The sequence below is a fragment of the Anopheles ziemanni genome, chromosome 3 (assembly GCF_943734765.1).
Source record: "Anopheles ziemanni chromosome 3, idAnoZiCoDA_A2_x.2, whole genome shotgun sequence".
NCBI classification, from domain to species: domain Eukaryota; kingdom Metazoa; phylum Arthropoda; class Insecta; order Diptera; family Culicidae; genus Anopheles; species Anopheles ziemanni.
This window is the reverse complement of record NC_080706.1, coordinates 12,996,953-13,007,220: the sequence shown is the minus strand read 5'-3', so window position 1 is coordinate 13,007,220 and position 10,268 is coordinate 12,996,953. Positions and strand designations below refer to the sequence as shown.

The 10,268-nt window shown below is 46.0% G+C and overlaps 1 protein-coding gene across 1 annotated transcript; it reads left to right on the top strand.

Moving 5' to 3' along the window:
• Positions 1 to 3,109: 3,109 nt before the first annotated feature.
• On the top strand, positions 3,110 to 7,950 carry LOC131284105 (phospholipase A2 inhibitor beta). The gene is made up of 2 exons (XM_058312960.1): positions 3,110 to 3,226; positions 6,745 to 7,950. Exons 1-2 carry the CDS (start codon positions 3,110 to 3,112, stop codon positions 7,948 to 7,950), a joined length of 1,323 nt encoding a protein of 440 aa, XP_058168943.1.
• The last annotated feature ends 2,318 nt before the right edge of the window (positions 7,951 to 10,268 follow it).

The window sequence follows — 10,268 nt, the reverse complement described above, 5'->3', positions numbered from 1 at the left end:
CTTCTGCCCTTCTTTACGCATTGGGAGGTCTGGGTGGATAGCGATGACTCACCCGATGGGTAATACCGGAAACCGGGCCGAAGCAAGAAAGTCATAGTTTTTGCGACCGAGCCGCAGGTAGCTTCAGCTGAACTAGACTCGGCCGGGGCAGTGACGGGCGGGAACGGAGGTTTGGTACGGTGTACAACTAAGGTAATTTAAAAGCGAAACTTTCGCTACTTTGCTGGCTGTTTGTTGCTGTGGCTGATGTTGATGTTGTTTCCGCAGCAGCGAGATAGGGATTGTTGCACGGTTGCCTTCGGTTACCTTTCGGTTGCAGATGTTCGCTCCTTCCGGACTCTGGCCGCTCCTTCCGAGTGGACCGCAAATAACTCACCCATTCAGTCCTGTTTCCGGGTTTGCAAAAACATTACCCGGTTACTTGCGATGGACAGCGCGCAGAAACGGCAACACTGCTGGAGAAATAAAATCGTACCGAGCAAAGAAACAACTGCCATCCGAGTAAACGTTTGCGCTGAGAAAAACACGACCCCATGGGATGCAGGGAGCGTGGTGCGAAGGGTGGTGCAACACAGTCGCATACAGATGCACTCGAGTAAGTGGTGAATAGAATAAATTCCTGCCCGGTATCGCTGGCCACATCATGCGCTTCCGGGAGTTGATGTTAAGACTATTATTATTGTGCGCCACGACGCTCCCGACGATGACTCCAAACGATGATGCTGATGATGATGATGATGCTAATCTTCCCTAAGGCACACTACGATGTTGAGCACCGACATACACACACACGCACACACTCACACATATGCACACCGTTTCGGTCCATGCTCGGAGCATGCTGCTGGTGCTTCGCATCCAGCTCCCAGACGATGCGGCAGCATTATGCTCGACCGTGTGCTACCTGTGTACTGCAGTTTCGGAGCGTGCTGATAGATGTTACCCATAATCCCGGGTGCCATTGTTGCACGCTACCGGACTCTCTTTCGCATGCTCTTTGTGGTTTCCTCAACCGTTTCGCCCGGTCGAAGCCCGGGAGTGGCCGGGCGCGCTGGCGATAGAAGTTTGCAGATCATTTTGGGTTGCATAATTTGTACCAATTTTGTTTCTCCCCCCTCGGGGTGGTTTCGAGATGTTACATTTTATTACGTTTGTATTGCGTTTGCACTCCGCAACCCATGCCAACTCGAGTGCCAGTCGTTGTGACCGCATTTTGCTCAATATGTCTGTTGCGTTGCCTTTACTCACCAACAGGGGGGAGAAGTAATATGCTTTTTTTATTCCTGTTACTTTTGAACCACCATGCCACCTAAAACAACCATAGCCAACATAGAACAGTAGAACCTAATCTTAGAAAAACGAACGACTCACACAAGAGTAGCCGCAGCAGCGCAAGAAGTATGTTTTATTTTTTAACGGTTAAGTTTTCAATTTATATTCTGAGCATGAAAAATGTTTCTCCTGTAAGGATTCACTTCGATATGCCTTTCGATTACAGTTGTCTCCTGGAAATATATACCACTTATGTTTGAGCTGCTTGTATTAAAGGTTTAGCTTAAAGTCAAAAGTTGGATTTAATATTTACGGTTACGGTTTGTTGCCCAACGTATTTCAAGGAGTTGTGCACCATAAAATAAACATTAACAACAATATCATTTAGCATCTTGTCGTTTTTACTAATCATCTAAAAATGCTACAAAAGTATGGCAAAATCTTAAGCCCGAACAATTTCATTGATTGGCAACTCTCAATCATCCTAGTTCTACTGTACTTAACGCTTCTTGACGCCATGAAGCCAGGTTACTTATTCTCATCAGAAATGTCAGGAAACCATAAAAAAGCATAGTACAACATCAAACTATTGTTGGATTTTTACGAGGATAACACAAGTTTACAAATTTTTGCCACGAAGCTTATAATAAACATCTACTATGTTACTGGTAAAACATTTGGGGTGTTTTCGAACAACTACGGTTTGTTTCATCAGGAATTCAATATATTTTTCAATGTAGACACCATGCAACCTTCGCTTCATTGTTTTATTCAAAACACATACTTTGGAAACACCATGTACAATCCTATCGGAAAACTTAAAAGTCTTTCTGAAGTTGAGAACTCTGGCTTCATTTATAGAATATTATGAAAATCACTGGTGGTCTCAAATAAACCGGATAGAAATGATTAATGAATTATTAAGAAAGTCAATTCACTCTCAGGGATAACTATGAAATTACACTTCCAACGCCCCGGTAGTATTAGCAACTAACCTGAGCTGACTAGCGTAATCCACAGTATTACGTGCAACAGGTTACAAAACACTGCAATCGGATCACAAAACATCATGAGGAAAGTCGATCGAATATTAACGCCCAACTGGTTGCATGAGGAACGCCGGCAAGTGGCTTACCATGGCTTACTGTCACGTGCCATTGCTGCAGATAATCATCGTTTGCGAGCGATTGAATAAAGCCATAAATCTGAAACGTGCTTTCGTTGCGTGCTGGCAAACATCCTGGGCTACCCCACTGCACGTTCCGCTTTTCATAGCTACTTAGAAAAATTGATTCTACCGTCCATCACGTTATCACTCACAGGATAACACGTTGGTAGTACTATGTTTCGCCATGCTACCTTTACAATAAATTCGTGTCATGAACGATTTAAAGTATATTAGTGTGGCATGCAGTAATAGTAACAATATCGAGGACTAAATAAGGTATATTTACCGCAAGTTAATAATTAGTCTTATTCGTACTAATTAAAACAAACCACCAGGCGCCTCCATTAGGAATCCCCCAAAGCATTCATGATTGGTCCTCATCAATTTCATGATTGGTGCTGTCCAAACATTTTCACTTACTCCAATTTTCCCTTTCTAACCTTCTTGCCACTCTCATTCTCGTTTCAGACATCCAGTAGATACCAACCGATACCATCATCCCACACTCAATGCCCGGCATGACGAACACATCATCATCCGCAAAACCTTCAGCAGCTGATTGAAGCACTGCGACCAGCCAATAACTGTCAACCGGATACGGTGCGAACACGTAGCAACGGGAAAACGGCACCCAGCACCGGAACCGGATTTTCTTTTGCGTCCGAGGAGATGAATGCCATCTGGCGTGCGGTGCTTCTCCTGGCGATACTATGGCGATTCTGCTGCAATAAGACTTTGTTCGCACAGTGCTGCCCCGTGGAGTGCATCTGCTTATCACAAACACAGGTAAACGCATTAGATACTACTTTTCATATCCAGCAGGGGTCCGGGAACTTACATCCATCCAGTTCCATCAGTATTAGTTAGATGGTAGATATATAAATTTTAAAACCTCACCAACTGAAAATATTGACGGAAAACGCGCACTTGTTGGTATCTTTAAACGAGCAACCACTGAAACGCTTCACGGATTGAATTGTTCATTGAATTAGAAGAACTACAAAACCTTTAGTCTGCTTAAATTTTGCTTCCCAAGAAAAACAAATGTGTCACATACTTAGATCCTTTGATCCAGCTCTCCAACGGTTGTTTGTAAAGGCGTGCCCACCAAGTTTTAACTGAAACATCCTAACCCGAACGCCACGGAACCCTTGCTCAAAAAGCAGATGAATATGTAAGCTTTACTCAAGTGGAACCCGAACACACCCAAGGGCTTTCAATATCCTGCAGGAAACTGTATTCGCAGGCTCACCTGTCTGAAGACCAGTTGTCGACTGTGCCTCATTCCGTCTCATCTTGTCACCAGGACTAAACAAAAATGACGTATCAGACTAAATGAAATCCGTTTTCAGGTCCTTAAGGGACTAAAACAAAACACATGCAAACTCGCGCCGTAACACAAACTTATAGTTTAGAAGTCCACACATGCTTCTAGGCTGTTTTCCTAAATTCATTTGACATTGATCCAACTTTTTGAAGACACGTTCTGGCGCTTCTTTAACCTTTTTTCTATATAGGCAAATCGCTCTCGCCTCGGTAGCTCAGTATTTATAAACCTCGTCAGGAAAGAAAAGTGGAGGCCTCCGACGGGCTAACCGGATCACCATCGCGTCCCGTCTCATCACAAAAGTCATAATTTGAAATGTTGATTCGTTCACCTAATCATAGCAATAAGGGCGAACCCATTGGTCACTTCCAGTGAGGCTGTAGGTTCGTATGTGTGTGCGTGTGTATATCTCATAAAAAAATACCCCACATGTGTCCGGCTGTTGTTTGACGAGCGCCTATTTCGCATACGTAAAGTTGATAGGATGAAGAGAGCAATGCTCCCAATGCCCTGTTCGCCTTTCGGAACTTTAATTCAAACACGACGTAGGCGAACGGTGATGACGTTGAGAACGTTCGGTTCAAGGGTTCAGCTGGGGAACCCGTCGGTATTAGTGCCGCGCTCCTTTGCGTCGGTTCACCGCCCGAGTTAACACTCGCCCAACGGTTCGCCCAGCATTCCAGAGGGTCGCAAAGGGGTCGCCTGCAGCACAACCTTTCGGTAACCGTGCGCCTTTTCTCCTAGGCTCGGCTCCAGCTCCTAGCCGAGCGCGATAAAAGGGCTATCCGATTTAGCTTCAGCTCATTCATTATTCAGGTTGTAATAACGATACACCTGCCCGGCGCTGGAGACGGTGCGAGATGCGCGGGGCAAGAAAAATAAAAATAGACCCACTCCCAGCCACGCGCACTCACATACACACACGCTCACAACGAGCGAAGCACTTACGAAGTTATGGAAAGCACCATCTCGGGAAATTGGTTGCGGCCATCTTTCTCGCACCGGGCTGCGCTGCTGCCGGTTCACAGTTTCCGTGAACCAAGGCACCTTCGGAAGGTTTGTCGGAAAATGCACACATAAAACACTGATACGTTCGTATACACACATACACACACGGACACGTGTCCTAAGCACTGGAGGCCTTTGCGAAATAAAACTGTACCACGAAACTGGTGGGGTGGCGTTAAAAAAATCCCTACGCCTAAACGAACCAAATCATGGCGTATAGGCACAACAAGAAAACGATACCATTCTCGGCGAATTGATGCCGCTACCTAATTCCCCCATTTCCACCCGCACGGGATGCAACTCGAAAGTTAGACAACGTGTTGAAACTTCACTTTCGCCACCCGAGCGTACCCGGGGAAGGCAAGCATACTCTTCGGTGTGCAAAGGTGGCGCAAGGTCTAGGAAGACGCCAGTTGGAGGACACATTTGGCGGGGTTTTTTTTCCCACCCGCACATACCGGAAACGAACGATCCCCAAGGAAAGGAAACCCCACATTGGGCGTTGGAGACGGTCGAACCGGAGGGTAATCGATTTATAGCATCCGCAAGGTTCGTAGCACGAGTGAAAACACCATTACAAATCCCCATCCCAATGTTTGGAGATCGGCAGCATGGGTGGGTTTTTTTTCTTTCTGGGAAATATGCTCGTTTTTGGGGAGGAAATTTGTAGCCGGTTTCCGGTAGATATAAACATTTAGGAACGAGTGTACAGTTATTATTTCTACCGACTTTCCCACCTGTCCCCCGGGGACCAATTTCTCGTTCGATGATACCTTAAGCGTACTCGACTGAGTTTACGACTGAGAGCAACAGTTTATGTTTCACGTTGCTAGAAAAGAGGTTTTGCCTCTATTTGATTTGTGCTAGCTATTTTCTCATTAGAGGCGAGCAATTACGATCAAAACTATCATAAAATTATCAACACAGATACAGTGATAGTTCGAAAAAAAAATATGGCAATCAATTAAAACTGATTCTTCTATTTCATTCTACCTTAAATTATAAAATGTAACTAATCAGTAGAAAATTTATAATTTGTACTCTACGCTGAAGTAAAATGAATCATTAGGTGAATGCAAATACCATTGAAAAATATTAATTGAAGATCGATTTTATATTGTTAGCTATAAAATTAACCCGACAAACTAAAACAGGCCTACAAAACTCAAACTAAAAAATGCTTCTAAAATACCCCGAACCTTGAAATCTCAATAATAGTGTTTTTATTCTACACGAGCTGAAAAGAATACATCAACTCCAGTTTTGATTTATGTTAATATAAAAAGCTTTTCATTCTCATAAAAATAGAATCAGAGTAAAAAAACGAATGTAAAATAATAATCAAATATTTCTGGAGTAAATGTAACCATATCGCTGAATCTGTTGAAATTTATTGATCAAAAGCACAGTACGACCACATCGATAGCATGTATTTCATCAGTCTTTTTTTATTATTTTCACGATACGTATTTGTGACGGAAACAAAATGATTCCGCTATAAGAATTCATAGTTTGCTCAAACCATTTAGCAGTTACCACACTCAGCACAGGGCTTGCTGTCAATCAATCAAACGTGGAGAATGCGTTCGACATATCAGATCGGTCAATTATTATCCGAGTATATACCATAGGCCATAGGGAGTCAACTTTATTTTTTCTTACTTACGTCAACTTGCACTGTCAGCTCATTCCGAAGAGTGTCACATGCTTCGAAAGGGCTGGAGAAAAACTTTCTTGCGCTCTCGGATGCAGCTTTCAAATTGGGAATGCGCTGCCACATTCAAACGAAGCTATCGTCTCGTGGCGTCAAGCTCCAGCGGGGGGAAAAAAAACGATTGGAATATTCTAACAGGAAGATGTCAAAATTTAACGAATATCGTCCCCTAGTGCCCTCGGGCGAGCTGTCAGAGCTAACGATGCAACGATGGCGTTTCCACTTATTCGCGTTTTTCTCCCCATCTCCTCGCAGGTCATGTGCAACACCGGTGCACTGCGCGAAATCCCGCTGAAAGCCATCCCGGTGACGGTGGAGCAGCTGTCGCTGACGAAGAACTACTTCCCGGTCATCAAGAGCGACGCCTTCGGTGGGCTGCGGGCGTTGCGGAAGCTGTCGCTCGATGGCAACAACATCACCACCATCAAACCATTCGCCTTCCGGGGGCTGCCACGCCTACGGGACCTCTCGATCCAGCACACGCCGCTGGCCACGGTCGCGTCGTTCGCGTTCGCCGGCCTGCAGAACGTCACTCAGATTCTGCTGTCGCACAACAAGATCCTGCGCATCGAGGGTTACGCGTTCGCCGGGGCAGTGAACGTCCGTGTCATCCACCTGGCCGACAACCCGACCGTCACGATCGAGACGAACGCCTTCTCCAGCCTGAGCAACGTCGACCGGCTGATCCTGCCGTCGGGCATCCGTGCGATCGAACCGGACGCGTTCGCCGGGCTCGAGACGGTCGGCTACCTGAAGCTGTCGTTCATGGACCTGGCCGCCCTGGAGCCGTACACCTTCCGCGGGCTCACGCACGTCAAGCTGCTCTCGCTGCAGGAGTCCGACCTCGGCATCGTGCGGGCGGGCGCCTTCGAGGGGCTGGTGCACGTCGAGCTGCTCAACATCCTCAACAACAAGATCGACGCCATCCAGGAGCTCAACCTCACCGCGGCCAACCGGATCCGGGTGCTGCGGATACAGGGCAACCACCTGCTCGAGACGCCCGACGCCGGCGCGATCGTGCTCGAGGGCATCGAGACGCTGCATGTAAATAGCAACTACTTCCCGTGCGGCTGCCACATCCACACCCTGCTCGAGAGCCCGCTGGCCAATGGCACCAGCGCGGCGCACGGGTCGACCGCAGCCGGCGACTTCCTCTCCAAGAACTACTGCATCTCGCCGCTCGAGGTGAACGGGCTGCCGATGAGCGCCATCGATCTCTACTCGATCGGCCGCTGCATGGAGCAGGTGACGCGCGAGAACCTCGAGGCGTCCAACTCGGCCGCCGGCTCCACCAGCGTGTGGCGAGGGAAGCCGTGGTGGGGCCGGCAGCACTGGAGCCGGTCCCACGACCGGGCCCTCATCGTGGCCGTCTCGTCGGCCGTGCGGTTCCTGCTGGCATCTCCGCTGGCCGCGCTCCTGGTAGCGCTCTATCCGGTGCATTTCGGCCTGCGGAGCAGTTGAACGGAACCACCTCCAGGAAGTCTCGGGATGAACCGGCGGGCGCCGCTTTCCTAGAGCCCGTCGACGCCTTCTGCGCTTACCGGGAGCATCCATTTTTGTTTCCGCTGCTAGCTGGCACTTTCGATGCAACAAATAAGAAAATCACCCCTAGAATAAACCAAATACCCAAACAACTAGCAAACTCTTTTGCTTTTCGACACACATCAAGACATTCCGTAGCTGAGCGAACTACCGAAACTTGTTCGAATCGAATTTTGTAAACATCATCTTTGGTTGGCCGATCCGATCTTTGTTATACTTTTTAGCTCAAGGATGGTTGCTGATGGGATTTATTTCCCTTTTCCAACTCTTCCATGCAGCAGTTCAAGCAGGAGCAGTACTGCTGTTTTTTTTTTGTAGAAATGTTTTCTCGGTTCATATTCCCTTCATATCAAATCAAAAGGATATTTAAGTTAAAACTAACTTCCGTCTACAATTGTCAAATTGCCAAGTTAAATGATGAAACGAATTAGCTAAAATCAGTGTGTCAGATGTTACGATGCAACTGTTATTCCATTTCACCTTTCGCTTGGGGACTTGTTTGTGGTGTTACCAGACAAATATTAATCATATTTTCCCCTTCGAAACAAAAGAGATTCACACTTTCACAACATTTCCATTCCTCAATTTTCCCTTAGCCCTAAGCAATCTTGGAAAGTTTGCTGTCTCGTTGTGAAAGAGGTTGTTGGGTTGAGCTTTTATTTTTCTTCCGAGTATTACGTTGAATTTCCTTGAGTGAGCCTTCCGACACGTGAGTGGGCGCGTTTTGTCTCCCTGCGACGCAGACGAACGCAAACTGCATCTAAACGATTTCATCCTCCCAGCGTCAACCGGGAGGCGCGTGGAACTGCTCGGGAAACTGCTGCCAAACCGAGCACACCGTAAACAAAACGAAAAGAAGCGGCAAAAAACAAGACTCACAGTCCCTCTGCATTCCAACATTATCACCGTCAAGCAAGTGTTGCCCGAGCTTTAACATCAACATCACCATCATCCCCATCGTCATCAGCGGCTGCTTCGCTATCAGTGGCCAGCAATTCCCGTGAATTCGCTACGCTCTGCCGGCTGGACTGCATTATCATCACCATCATCGTCTGCAGCCAAGCTCGACCGAACCGTGGGTTAAAATCTCGCCTCTTCCCCAACGCGGAGCGCACCGCAAAATACGGGAACCCAGAGAACAAGGGGAGGGAAAGAATTCTAAAAGATTTTTCCGCTCGTTGAATAAATTAGTTTTGCAGCAGTTTTCTTGTGGCTTTTCTTTCCGGCCAGCGCACGCTGCGTCCGAAACGGTGGTCATTCGATGCTGTGCGCTTATGCCGTGAGCGTCTTGCACAGCAGATTGCAGATGGAAAGGAAGCTCGCGGAAAAGAAAAGGTAAAGTACGAGCCTAATATACACTTCACTTGCCATGTTTGGCAAGCATTGCGTTTGCGAAACGTTATTTACACAGCACAACCACACAAACCTACGTACGTGGTAGAGAAAATTCAATTCATTGGAAGGATTACTACAAAAGCAGATTAAATTTTGAGAAGCTTTATTATCTACGCCAACTACATTTACAACCTCCAGTTACACAAAAACCCAATACATTACAGCAAATAGATGGATGTTTTTATTCTTTTTATATATGTTTTCGAAGACTTCACACCTAAAATAAATTACTTAAACATAGTTTAATTCATAGCCACACAGTTAAAACATGTTGACATTTTTGAGAATTTTTAACTTTAATTCAAATCCGATCCAACTCTTCCTAGTGTTTGATTATCTGCAAACAATCATCTTGCTCTATTATGTTATTAACAATGGTTCGTTTACTAACATGGTACAATGTACAACTTTTTCGAACTCAGCCGACATATTTTGATAGCAAGTCACTTTCATCACATAAAAAATGCATAGTGCTGACGATGAAAATGGAAGAACAGTGTACTTTATAGTAAGGACAGATCCGTCGGCTGGTCTATCCATATCAAGGTTCATTTTGAGCCATTTGTCAACTCGCTATCAAACTTTCTAATTTGACACCGAACACGTCAGACACTTTATTGCTTTCACAATATGTATGTTGATTTTGTGCAATCCGTCAGATGCTATCCATTTCCCAAGCTTGGGCGAAAATTGACTACGACTAATGGCCACGGATTCAAATTTTCCACTAAGCGATGCAAAAACCGTCAGTTGTTGTTCGTTTGGTTTTGGTTTTTCGCTCAGGTACACAAACGAGGTTTTGGGAACAGCAACGTTTATTGAAAGTGTAGTAACTCTTCTTG